The sequence below is a fragment of the Cervus elaphus genome, chromosome 1 (genome assembly GCF_910594005.1).
Source record: "Cervus elaphus chromosome 1, mCerEla1.1, whole genome shotgun sequence".
NCBI classification, from domain to species: domain Eukaryota; kingdom Metazoa; phylum Chordata; class Mammalia; order Artiodactyla; family Cervidae; genus Cervus; species Cervus elaphus.
The window spans coordinates 38,152,313-38,165,773 of NC_057815.1; the positions used below are offsets into that span (position 1 = coordinate 38,152,313).

Below are 13,461 nucleotides of genomic sequence, written 5' to 3' on the forward strand. Positions count from 1 at the left end.
CACGAACTGCAGAGTTAACAACAGCTCCCCACCTGCCGCACTGCTTTACTTGCTGCAGAATAATTGTCCTCATCGTCCATGTTTGAAAAGTTTCTAGCACTTGATAATCTTTCCAGAAGTTCTCCTTTCTGTGCCCGCATCTGGGCCAGAAAACACTCGGTCCCTATGACGAGAAAAGAGAATAAAGAATTCTGAGCGTTGTTCAGTTACACTCAGGGTGGAGGAGGAGAGACAAGCAGGAACCAAATATCTGTTTTTGCCTATTTGAAAACAATTGCTTGTTAGTTAACATAAGGTGGCCCTAAGGTTACGGTTAATAAAAACACCACTTCTAATACATCAGCCAGTCCCTCCAAGCCCATCCTCAGAACAGCGAACTTTTAGACTACATATACAGTAGAAGCCACTGCTTATTTTTCTGATACATCTACACTACCTCAGGGGAAAGTCAGGAATTGAAAAGCTAAGTAAATGATACAGATTCTCTGCTTTTCTTAGGCTATCATGATAGTAAACATACTGATATCCCATATTTCTTTTGATTTTTAATAATCAGAAGTAAAGCTAAGGGAAGTAGAAGAGAAGGGGGCTGGTTTGAGGTTTTGCAAACAAATAAGCACTGACATTAGTGACTCTTACAAACAATGCTAACAGGGCTGTCACACTACACCTCTTAGGACATGTCACTCTACTGACATAACTCTAATTTGGTGAATTCACCACACACCAGCAATGCAGTTTGGTAACTCTAATGTACCACAGAATCATGTCATGAAAAAGAAATGCTTTCAAAAGATTGCATTCACTTCATAAAGCTATGTAACTGGGAACACCTGCATATTAAATGCCCTTTCTCTTCCAATATAGCTCAGGGACCACTATCTAATTTTGAACAGGTCTTATTTGTAAATTATAAAGATACTAGTCTGATAAGTTGCATTATCAGAATGCTTTCCTACATTTAAGGCATCATTACCAAGTCTCCGGAAGCCAGGTACAAGGTCCACAAAAGTAGTAGTGCCATCGCAGAGAATGGGGGCAAGACGCAACCTGAACTGATGCCCGAGGGTTAGCAAGTGGTGAGCAATATACATGCAGTTGTTGTGGTGAATGGCAGCCAACTGTGGCAGTTTTTGAAGGTTCTCCCTAGGTCAGGAGGAAGTGAAAGAAAAGAAAGAAATCACCTGTTATTGAAGTTGGCTCTTCTAATGACTTTCTCGGTTATTAATCACTGTCTACTGTATAAATGCTGTAAGTAACAAGATGTAAACTCATTGCTCCCACTCCCACACAGTGAGTTTGTTCCGCCTGCATGAGACCTTATCCAATAAAACTAACCCAGTGATTAACAAGAAAAAAAGAGCAAGGGAATGGATGTTTACCTCTGTCAACTCTTTGTACTAGAAACCTAGAATAGCTACACATAATTCCCTTAAAATTTAACACTGATAAGTCTGTGGCAATACAGGTTTGCTTCCTCTTTCTCCAAACTCCTATTTCATTTATACAATGAAGCACTTAATTATTTTCCAACTCACTAGTTTTCAAAAGTGGCTGCAGATTAGTCATCTGAGAAAGTTTAAATATATAGATGCTTAGACTTCACTCTCCAAACAAAACACAACCTCTGAGTGAAATCGGGGCATTTATGTTTTAAAATCCCACCAGGTGATTTTAAATTTTTATAAAAGATTAAAAATCACTGTTTTAATTCTTCTGCACATATTAGTGTTTTCTACCTAGCCTGAGAAGAGAGCTTGTCTTAAACTTCTGCTACATGTCCACTTGCAGTCATTCAATTAAACTTCCTGGTGTGGCCATTCCATGTCAGGCTAGAATACACAAAGTTGGAAACTAACAACCTAAGACAGTTGTTCTCACTTTGGGCTACACGTCACAATCATCACAGGGCTTTAGAAAACAGAGATGTCTGAGTCTTAAATCACACCTATACATCAAAATTTCTAGAATTAGGGCCTAAGCAAATACATATATTCTCACAGGTCCATGAAAGAGTCTAAAATACTGCCAAAGCTGAGAGCACTAATCTAGAACAGTGGTTCTGAAAGTGTGGTCCCCTGGCAAGAAAATAGCAGCATCACCTGGAAATCTGTTAAAAAGTCTAGCCTTTATCCCAACCCTGCTGCTGAAGCTTAAGTTCCAATACTTTGGCCATCTGATATGCAGAGCCAATTCACTGGAAAAGACCCTGATGCTGGGAAAGATTGAGGGCAGGAGGAGAAGGGTGTGGCAGAGGATGAGATGGCCGGACAGCATCACTGACTCAATAGACATGAATGTGAACAAACTCTGGGAGATAGTGAAGGACCAGGAAGCCTGGCATGCTGCAGTCCACGGGGTCTCAAAGAGTTGGACATAACTCAGTGACCAAACAACATTACTCTAGCCCTACTGAATCAGATATCTGGAGCATGAAATCTGGTAATCTGTATCCTACCAAAGTTTTCTGGTGACTGAAACACACTAAAGTTTGTAAACCACTGGTCTAGCATAAAGTTCTCAGATCATACAAAGGGGGGAAACGGCAAATCTAACTCCACCCCAGTGTGAAAAATGTTTCTAAGCACAAAAAGCCCTAAGCCAACTGTCTTTGAATTCCCAAGGGCATGGCTATTAACTGACCTGAAGATGTTTCCTCTTTTCCTTTACCTAACTAAGTAGAAAGTGAAATAAAAGTTTTAAGCCACAGCAAAGAGAATACAAATAAAAATAATAAGCTTACAATAAATAAGTGGTCTTTTAGAACAAAATAAATGGACCTACTTAAAAACATCTCAATTGTTCAAAAATCTGAACTAAAAATCACTATAAACATTAAACTGACCTTTTCTTTGAAACCAGAGTTCTTGACTTAAGGAATAGCTTTGCTGATATATTACTTAAAATATCTATAAAGTCATCCAAAACACTTTATTTGGATGATAAAGAGAACTCCTGGAGGCTTAAATATTAACTTATCAGATTAATATTAAAAGAAACTTTAAAAAAAATCCAAGATGTGAGGTAAATACAGCCTAAGATCACTAAAAAGAGCAGCTGTGTGTGTGTGCTAAGTCACTTCAGTTATGTCCAACTCTCTGCAACCCTATGGACCATAGCCCACCAGGCTCCTCTGTCTATGGGATTCTCCAGGCAAGAACACTGGAGTGAGTTGCCATACCCTCCTCCAGGTGATCTTCCCAACCCAGGGATCAAACCGGCATCTCTTAAGTATCCTGAATTGGCAAGCAGGTTCTTTACCACTAGTGCCACCTGGTATTAAGTCTGCAAAGCTATGAATGCCAAGGAAAAAATGTGGGATGTTTACCAGATAGCAATATGGAGCAATGGATGACCTTTTTGTTTTGCAACCAAGTAAAGTGAGACAGTTTTGAAAATGCCTACCATCAGTAATAGGGTAAAAGTTCTCTTAAGTTTCCAAATTCGTCTCACCTAATATCCTGCAGATTATAGTACCCTTATTAATGTATTATTAATGACTGATGTACTTTAAACATGTATTGTAAATGGTTTATTGCACTGTATTGTGAATTTTAGCAGCCAATTATCTTAGGTGGGAATATCAAGTTACTGTTTTAACCTGACTCAAACATTTTAAGCTTACAATATTATATGGAAGTCAGACACAGTGGTACTTACTTGTGATATGTTGGTACAACATCATGGAACAAATGGAAGATATTCCTCACTGAGTAGAAAAGTTGAACAGCACTAAAAAGAAAACACAGTTTCAAGAGAAATGCATAAGGATATAAAGGCAATGAGAAAAAAAATTCAAAGTCAGTGCACCTTAAGTGAGAGTTCCCCACTAAGACTACAGCTGAAGAGACTAAGCTAAGTCTACAGTTAAGACTACAGCTGCCTTGGTCACTGCTGAAAACACCATTCCTCTGGATGGAATGAATTCTCAGCCAGGAGTTACCAACTGGACTGCAGGTCTGAAAACCTGGGCCCATTCACAGTGTTAAGAACAGTGACTTTCAACGCAAAGCCTCTTTTCCATTTATCAATTTGTGCTCTGCCAGGACCCCAAGTATCCCTTCAGCAACAAATGGAGCTAAGCCTCAGCAAATGTCACCTGCTCACTGGCGCACTCTGCAAAGGGCAAGGCATCAATAAAGGCACTCACTGGTGCTGTCAGGGCCAGTCTGCCTTCAGCCTCCACCTTTTCTCCTTCTCACCCCCATGCAAGGACATGAATCAACATTTCTAGGAGAGAATCCAACCTCAAGATTTCTTGCCCTTTAAGTCTGGTCTTAGAACACCTAAAGATTATTATTAAAAAGCTCTCAGAGCAAATAAAAGGCTCATGGAGCTTACTTCTACATAAAACTAACTAAAACTATGTACCCTGAATAAGTCACAGGAATTCCACAAATGATTATTAAAAAAATTAGTCATGGTTCACTATGCCCCAAAACACTGTTAAAACTTGATGACTATGATACCTGACTAAATGATTTCATTTTATTTTCATTGCATTGTTGCTGTTTGAAGTTTGATAATAGGAAAGTGGGTTGTTGTAGTTGTGTTTTTGTTTGTCCTATTAAAACTAATTTTTGGTCTACTGATGTCCGTAGACATTCAGTATACAAAACTGTTGTTTGGTAGGACTTCCCTGGTGGTCTAGTGGCTAAGTCTCTGCCATCCCAATGCAGGGGACAGGGGTTAGATCCCTGGTCAGGGAACCAGATCCCACAGTCCACAACTAAGAGTTCGCATGCTGCAATTAAAGACCCCACAGGCTGCAACTAAGACTTGGTGCAGCCAAATAAGTAAATTTTTAAAAATACATGCACATATATAGTTTGGTATTATCTTATAAAAAATTGTCTTGCATCCCTAACTTCTGCTCGGGTATATTTCAGGTGAATACCATGTAAAAAAAGTGCATGCATACTCAGTCACTCAGTCATGTCTAACTCTTTGCGACACCATGGACTGTAGTCCGCCAGGCTCCTCTGTCCATGGAATTTTCCAGGCAAAAATACTGGAGTGGGTTACCATTTCCTTCTCCAGGAGATCTTCTCGACCCAGGGATCAAACCTGCATCTCCTGTGTCTCGTGCACTAGCAAATGGATTCTTTACCACTGGGCCACCGAGGAGGCCCTATTCACTCCTATATTTATTCTGCCAAGTGAAAGCGGAAGCCACTCAGTCATGTCCAACTCTTGCGACCCCATGGACTATACAGTCCCTGGAATTCTCCAGGCCAGAATACTGGAACGGGTAGCCTTGCCCTTCTCCAGGGGATCTTCCCAACCCAGGGATTGAACCCAGGTCTTCTGCATTGCAGGTGGATTCTTTACCAGCTGAGCCAAAGGGAAGCCCTTATTCTGCCAAAGGAGTATATAATTCCTTTTACATGTATTACGTTTTTCTTCCTCCTTATATTTAAAACAGGATGGACTCGTGAACATAATGATTCATTAAAATCATGGAAGTATTTTAGTATACATGTTCTTTCTGGAACAGAATAAAATAAAAGGGTTTGTTTATACATGGAGATTAAAACTTCAGAAGCCCCTTGGAAGACGCAATTTGATTAAGTCAAGCTCTAACTGAAACTGTTTTCCTATGAGAATGTGAAATAAAAAAACTACGACACATAGATTCAAACTCAAGAGGCTTTGGAAAACCCACTCTACAATCAACTTGGGCTACAGCCTACTGTCGTCTCCTCAGTCTGGTTCAGGAGTAGGGGAAGGAGCCTACTAAACAAAAAGAGATTCAAATATGGAAGTATGTGGAATCGAGTTTAGGTATCTTGAATGTAATGCTGACTAGAAGAAATTTTCTGGAAAGGGAGAAGTCAGAACTTTGGTGCATTTCATTCTTTTCCTTCTACCTTTGGCTGCCCAACAAACTATTATTACTTAACATTAGTATTTCAAATATAAATTAATTAGGACCTAGATTTCAAAAGGTAAAATGAATGTTAGGCTGAAGCAGATGGTACAGCTACCACTATGACCACCACCACCAATACTAATTAACATCTGAGTATTAATTATTTCCCAGGGAACATTCTAAGTTCTTCACAAGTGCTTTTTCCTGTAATACCATTCAAGTCAAATAAAAAGTTAAAAGTAAAAAATTAAAGAGCTTTTGGTTAAAAAGTGATTAACAATTTTTAATGTCAAACCCATTTGTCCACCCACATTTATGATTTTATTTCTCATACTTTGCTATAAGACTATACGTTGTAAGTAAAAGTTAATTACCAGTACATACCTGTGTGCTATACTGAATCTCTAGGGAAAAAAATATTAACTAATAGGATAAGAAAACCCAAAGAAGTCCAGCTAATTTTCTTAATAAATGTATAGTTTAGATACACATTTAACCAAGTCATTGTCATGTTCAGATAACTCAGAACTCATACCATTGATCACTGCTGGTTGTTGCCTCCAGTAAAGTCTGATAGGCAAGTTCCATTAATTTCTTCACAGATTCACTGATGCGACATGTAGGCAAAGAAAAGGAATGTTGGTCCAACGTATTCTCAGGTTCTAAATTCGCCACCTCATTGTACTGAGCTGTGGACACTTTCTGTACTTGTAGCTTGTCGTCCTCATTAGGACAAGGTAAGTCTGGCACACTTATCTTAGAAGCAGGAGTAATCTAAGAGTCAAACACAGAAAATGCATTGTCCTGAGAATAATCCAGATGTATGCAGATAGTGAGGAATAAGATGCTGACCGCTTCCATCACAATTAAGCAGTGGATCTACAGAATAATTATATGAGTGAATATGGAAGTACTTTAATGGCTGCTCAATCTCGGGTGAAAGTATATCATAAGGAATAAGCAATCCCTTTTACAGTGCCATTCTTTTCATTCTGTGCATTCTTATTCTTGGTGGAAACAGCAAAGCTGTGAAACTGACCCAAGATTTTAGGTAAATGAAAGGACCTTCAAAAAATCCTCTTTCTCAGATTACAATATTGGATTAATGCACACCAGTATGACTCTGTGTTCCACTGTCATTAAATTATTTCCCATTAGAAACATGTCTTGGCTTAGCCAAAGAAACAACACATTCAAGCTAGCTTATGCTGCTCTTAAAAACAAAATTCCAAACAAAATCCAAAAAATGTTCCCTACATTTACACTGAATAAGAATTCCCAGATTTGGTGAAAACTAAAGGGAAGCACAGGGCTTTCCTGGTGGCTCAGCAGTAAAGAATATGGCCTGCAATGCAGGAGACACTGGTTTGATCCATGGGCTGTGAAGATCCCCTGGAGGAGGGTATGGGAACCCATTCCAGTATCTTGCCTGGAGAATCCCATGGACAAAGAAGGCTGGCAGGTGACAGTCCACAGGGTTGCGAAGAGTCATACACGACTAAAGTAACTGAGTACACACATACGAAGGGAAGAATACTAGGGCTCTAGTCTGGAAACATCAGTGATATTTTCTACCCTAACTTTAAACAAAGTCATTTAACCTCTCTTGACCTAAATTTTCTCATTGCAATATGAAGAAATTGCACTAAAATAATGGTTTTCAAATCGTGCTTCTCAAAGATGCCTTGGGAGCCAAAAAAAAGTTGGGGGGAGATTAAGCAGGAAGCAGCAGCAGGTTCCTACCTCAAGAAGAGCTGCTCTGCTCAGCACATACTGGACCTCTATGGAAAATTTCTGACAGAAAAAGTTTAAGTTTTTTTCAAGTCTTAAAAAAACATTAAAGTCATCAGACTTGCCATCTATATATAAAATTTGTATAATAACATCTATTTTATAGGGCTGTTATAACGTTTCAATGAGAATACAAATATCACAACCAGGGAAGGTGCCACTGGCATCGAGTGGGTAGAAGCTAGCGATGCTACTGAACATCCTACAGGACAGGCCCCAGAGCAAAGAATTATCTGGTCCCAAATGTCAACAGTAGCAATGCTGAGAAACTCTTATCTAGAGGAAGCTCCATCATTAGGATTTGGATATTTGGGAGGAAAATACAATCTTACAGAATGTCAGAACTAGTTGAATAGGGAGCTCAGAGATTATCTAGTTCAATTCTGTCATGTTACATAAAAGGAAACTGAGGTTCAACAAGGCTAAAAGATTTAGCCCAGAGTCAAAGCAATCTAGTAACAATCATATTTATAACAAGGAGTTATGCAGAGCTATTGGGATATATATTAATTCATTTACCAAATGTTTACTGAGTACTAAGTACACAGTAGTATGCACCAGGTATATTATTGACGTTAGAGGTACAACAGTAAACAAAACAGTAAAGAACAAAACAAACTGGAAAAAAGAAACCAACCCTCCCCACATAGAGCATATTTTCTAGTGGGGAAAAACAATAAATAATTCAGATAAAATATTTATTTATAATAAGTAACATGAAAGTGCAAGTCACTCAGTCATGTCCGACTCTTTGTGACCCCTTGGACCATACAGTCCATGGAATTCTCCAGGCCAGAATACCAGAGTGCATAGCCCTTCTCCTCTCCAGGGATTGAACCCAGGTCTCCCGCATTGCAGGTGGATTCTTTACCAGCTGAGCCACAGGAGAAGCCCAAGAATACTGGAGTGGTAGCCTATCCCTTCTCTAGCAAACCTTCCCAACCCAGGAATCGAACCGGGGTCTCCTGTGTTGCAGGCAGATTCTTTACCAACTGAGCTATGAGGGAAGAAAAACAAAGCAAGCAAAGAGTATAAGAAATAGGGGGAGGCTTCCCTGATGGCTCAGATGGTAAAGAATCTGCCCACAACGCAGGAGACCCTGGTTCAATCCCTCGGTCAGAAAGATTGCCTGGAGAAGGGTATGGCTACCCAATGCAGTATTCTTGTCTGAAGAATTCTGTGCAGAGAGGAGCCCAGAGAGCTATAGTTTACGGGGTCACAAAGAGTCAGATGCAACTGAGTGACTCATACTTCCCTGGTGGCTCAGTGGTAAAGAATCCGCCTGCCAATGCAGGAGACATGAGTTCAATCCCTGATCCACAAAGATCCCAGATGCTGCAGAGCAACTAAGCCCGTACACCACAAGTACTGAATCTGCACTCTAGAGCCTGGAAGCCACAACTACTGAAGCCTACAGGCTGAGAACCTGTGCTCTGAAACAAGAGAAGCCACTGCAATGAGAAGCCCACACACTGTAACTAGAGAGCAGCCCCCACTCACTGCGACCAAAGAAAAGACCACACAGCAAAGAACTAGCACAGCCAAAAATAAAAATAAATATACAAATAATTTAAAAAAAATAGGAGGAGGTTACAATTTTAATAGTGGTCAAGTAACTTCCCTGGTGGTCCAGTGGTTAAGACTCTGTGCTTCCAATGCAAGGGGTGCGGGGCGGGGCGTGTGTTTGATCCCTGGTTGGGGAACTAAGATTCCACATGCTGAGCAGCGCAGCCAAGGAAATATTTTTAAAAATAATGAATTTTTCTTAAAAAGTAAAATAGTGATCAGGAAAGGGAGCAAGTCTATAGCAATATTCCAAGCAGAGGGGTAAAGAGGTTTCAAAGTTCTGTAGCCAAGCTGTCCTGGCAAATGAAGAGAGTGACTGAAGAGGAATGCCGTAGGATATGCAGTCAGAGCGGCAACAGGGGATGCATCAGCCAGGGCCTTGCAGGCCATGGTAAGCCGACTGGGTCCTTCTCTGAATGAGATAGGAAGCCACTGGGTTTTGTGCACAAGAGTGACATAAGCGACATTCATGTAAAAACCCTGAGTGTATTTTAGTTCCCCCGACATTCCCAGATTACACCAAAATGTGTTAATATCTGTGGAGCTCAAATGGCTAATTATATATTTTACTGAAGTGGACACTACAGCAGGGTAACCCCAGGAGAAAGGGGCAAGCAGAAAGCACAGAGGGGAGAAGGGCATGGTCCTCTCAGTGGTAATAGAAAAGCGGCTGAGGAATTTTCTAAGGGGTTATTCAGTCTGTGTCTTCTTCTAATCTAAATAACACTTATATATGCCAAATATTAATTTATATATGTAAGATATTTTAAAAAACAGAAAAAATAGAGTTATCTAAGGTCAAAGGAGTAAATTACCCTCAATGCAAATTATAATTTGTCCACAGATTTTACGGATAATTTTTACACCATACAAAGATCGTATCTTTTTGTTTCCTTTTATTAACTTCAAAACTAGCACCTCTATTAGCTTAAGCAATGAAGTCAACATTTTCACAACAGGATATAATCTCTGTATATAACAGTACTTGTCACAAAATTGCATACTAAAAATTCAAGTGATAAAGTCAAGAAAACTATAGGTTGATATACTCTATGACTTCAACAACAGTAATCCATTAAATTCATGTAGATTTTTTCAGTTTATACAATGCTTTTATGTGCATTATCTTATCTGATCCCACAATACCCTATGAAAGAGGTAGGTCTTAGGACCCCTTTCAAAATGAGAAAACTAACGTTTAAGAAAATTAGTAACTCACCTCAATGATCTCAGCAAATGTCACATGCTCTTCCACTCTACCACAATCATTTCAAAAATAAGCTGCTTCCTAATGCAATGTAATAAATTATAACCATCCCCCCCATACCTTCACAGTGTTGTGAATTTCAGAGGTCATTAGGTTTCTAGCCGCCACAATCACATCCTGACACTTCTTGTTAGCAAAATGAGAATTGATATTACGGGCATATTTCAGCAAATCAGTAGTATCTCCTTTTAAAAACCTCATCTCCTTTAAGGCATTTTCAAATTCTTCAGTGGATTGTATGATCTGAAAAAGAAATGCAAGAAAAAGAAAGAAAGTAAAGAATTATATACATATATTCCTTTTCAATATTAAAATTTCAAATCCAATGTACAGAAAAGAACAAGGAGCAGACGGTTATTTAAGTTTTAGAACAGACCATCCATTACTATGTAGAAAATATTACACATTTAAATTCATCAGGAAGAGCATCTTCATTAGGAGTTTCTGACTCTGCTTAGTAAAAGTGCAACAAATTTTTTAGTAAATATACAGTAATCCCCCTCCCTTATCCTTGGTTTCATTTACCCACAGTCAGCTATGGTCTGAAAATAATAAATGAAAAATTCAAGAAACAAACAATTCCTAAGTTTTAAATTGTGTGCTGTTCTCAGTAGTGTGATGAAATATCACATTGACCTGCTGTGTTTTACCCACAGGATATGAATCATCCATTTGTACAGTATATCTGCATTGTATATACTACCTGCCCATAAGTATAGAAAAAACATTGCACATATATCTATAGTTCAATACAACCACAGGTTCACGTCCTCACTGAGGGTCTTAGAACATACCTAAGGGGGGACTTCTGTACTTATTTTAGTGTTTGAGGAAACACCAGAAAGAAGCCAAAAAGTAAAGTATCGCCTAGTAGCTACTAGAGCTGATACAAATATAAAAACAATTCTTTTTCAAAAGTACCTTACTAATGAAAACATATTAATACTGAATGAGAAAGCATACTTCCCAATCAAAAGGTAGCAAGCCAGAAGAGAAATGAAGTTATAGGGAATTTGCATCCACATCTTATGAATAATTTTCTTAAACAACAAACTATCTCCAAGATAAACAAAGGACACTGACAAGAACCTGTGGTCTATCCAAACCTCTGGTGACACCTCTGCTCTTACCTCTTCATACTGCTGTAACTTGCTGCTATTTGTTGGGATAGAATAAACCAAACAATCTTTAATAAGGCACTCAGATAGGTCCTCCCAGATCATGTCACCAAGCATCTCAGCCAATGTGATCTTAGATGTCTTTAACTTTTCTAGGTCAGCATCAAGAGGTAAATCTGAAATCAAAAGAAAAGGTTTTAAACAAGAAGCTATTCACACACCAGATATATTCTCAAATTCCCTACTTTTCTAGAATTCTTCAATTTTAAGATGACAGGGAAGAAAACAGCACAAGTACTTCTACCCTACTTCAACTAACTATGTGGGAAAATCATGACACACAAAATTATTATTGTATTTTCACTGCTCAGATGAATCATATGCATTATAAGACTGCCCGCCTGTTCTCTGCAACAATTAGGTAGTAAGCGATCTACATTATAATCATCTACTGCTAACCACGGATCTGATTATATGACAAGCACTCAGAAGTTCTGCATACCAAGTTGAAACTAGTTTAGAATAAAATCCCATTTCTCCAATAATAAATAAACGTATTTTTTCATCTCTGCAAAGGATCAGAGTGTTTATTCTAAGCAAAATATCAATAAATACCTTACATTATCATGTAATATCTAGTCTGTCAAATGGAATACTTCAATATATCTTCCACGGTAATATTTTATGGTGGCTTTTTCTAACACATTTTGAGGAAGTTAATTAATTAACTGCTTCCCTTGTGGCTCAGCTGGTAAAGAATTCACCTGCAATGTGGAAGACCTGAGTTTGATCCCTGGGTTGGGAAGATCCCCTGGAGAAGGGAAAGGCTACCCACTCCAGGATTCTAGCCTGGAGAATTCCAGGGACCGTTTAGGCCATGGGGTTGCAAAGAACTGGACACAACTGAGCGACTTTCACTATTAATTAACTAAATAGTGTAAGAGGACCTTAAAAGAAAGTGACCATACTACCTCAAAGCCTTGAGCTATCTTGTAAAATTGGAAGTCTAGGCCTGCACTGTTTGATATGATGGCAATCAGCCACATTTTGCTACTGAGCACATGACATGGGGCTAATGTGACAAATTCAATTTTTTAAAATTTTAAGTAATTTCAACTTAAGTTTAAAACTGAAAGCAAAGGTGTGTGGTTATAAGGTAGCATAGAGGAGCCTTGTGGTGATAGGCTAGTTTCATATCTTGAGTGTAGTGGTAGGTACATGAATCTATACAGGTAATAAAATTGCATAGAACTATTCACACACACAAATGAGTGCAAGGAAAACTGGAAAAATCTGAATAAGTTCTGTGAATTGTACCACAATCCATTTCCTGGTTTTGATCCTATACTATGGTTATACAAGATGCTAACAGTGGGGAAAACTGGGTGAAGGGTATATGGGATCTCTATATATTTTTTTAATAAAAATTTTAAACTAGAAAAAAAAAATGAAGTAGCATAAAATACTTTTCTGTGAAGCACAATTTTGTTGCTTTGATAAGACCACATCTCACTTTAACCATAGCATCACCGTATGTGTACTGTAGTGTTCATTTCAGGCACGTATATTACTTCTAGTATTTCATATAAACACATTTTCGATGTAGTCAGAGTAAACAGATTCATTCCATTCCAATGACTTTGTTTTCCTATGCATCAGTGTAACACTGTAATGTGTGTACCTGAATATTCTGTGCATACAGCACAGGCTACAGTGATAGCTATATAAACTGAAAAAAGGAGTTAAATTGAAGTGCTTATTATTTTCATTATGATATATTTTTCTCATTTAAGAAAATAACTATAAACAAACCTTCAAATTTAAAACTAAAATATACTATTGATGCA

The 13,461-nt window shown here is 38.5% G+C and overlaps 1 protein-coding gene across 1 annotated transcript in view; it reads right to left on the reverse strand.

Moving 5' to 3' along the window:
• ZW10 (zw10 kinetochore protein) overlaps nucleotides 1-13,461 on the reverse strand; it is a 34,129-nt gene that overhangs the window by 5,047 nt on the left and 15,621 nt on the right. The window contains exons 8-13 of the mRNA XM_043899572.1: nucleotides 11,627-11,790; nucleotides 10,557-10,739; nucleotides 6,408-6,646; nucleotides 3,661-3,732; nucleotides 977-1,146; nucleotides 33-163 (exon numbers count right to left, since the gene is read on the reverse strand). Of these exons, the coding sequence (XP_043755507.1) occupies nucleotides 33-163; nucleotides 977-1,146; nucleotides 3,661-3,732; nucleotides 6,408-6,646; nucleotides 10,557-10,739; nucleotides 11,627-11,790 (959 nt within the window). The remainder of the gene's footprint in view (nucleotides 1-32; nucleotides 164-976; nucleotides 1,147-3,660; nucleotides 3,733-6,407; nucleotides 6,647-10,556; nucleotides 10,740-11,626; nucleotides 11,791-13,461) is intronic.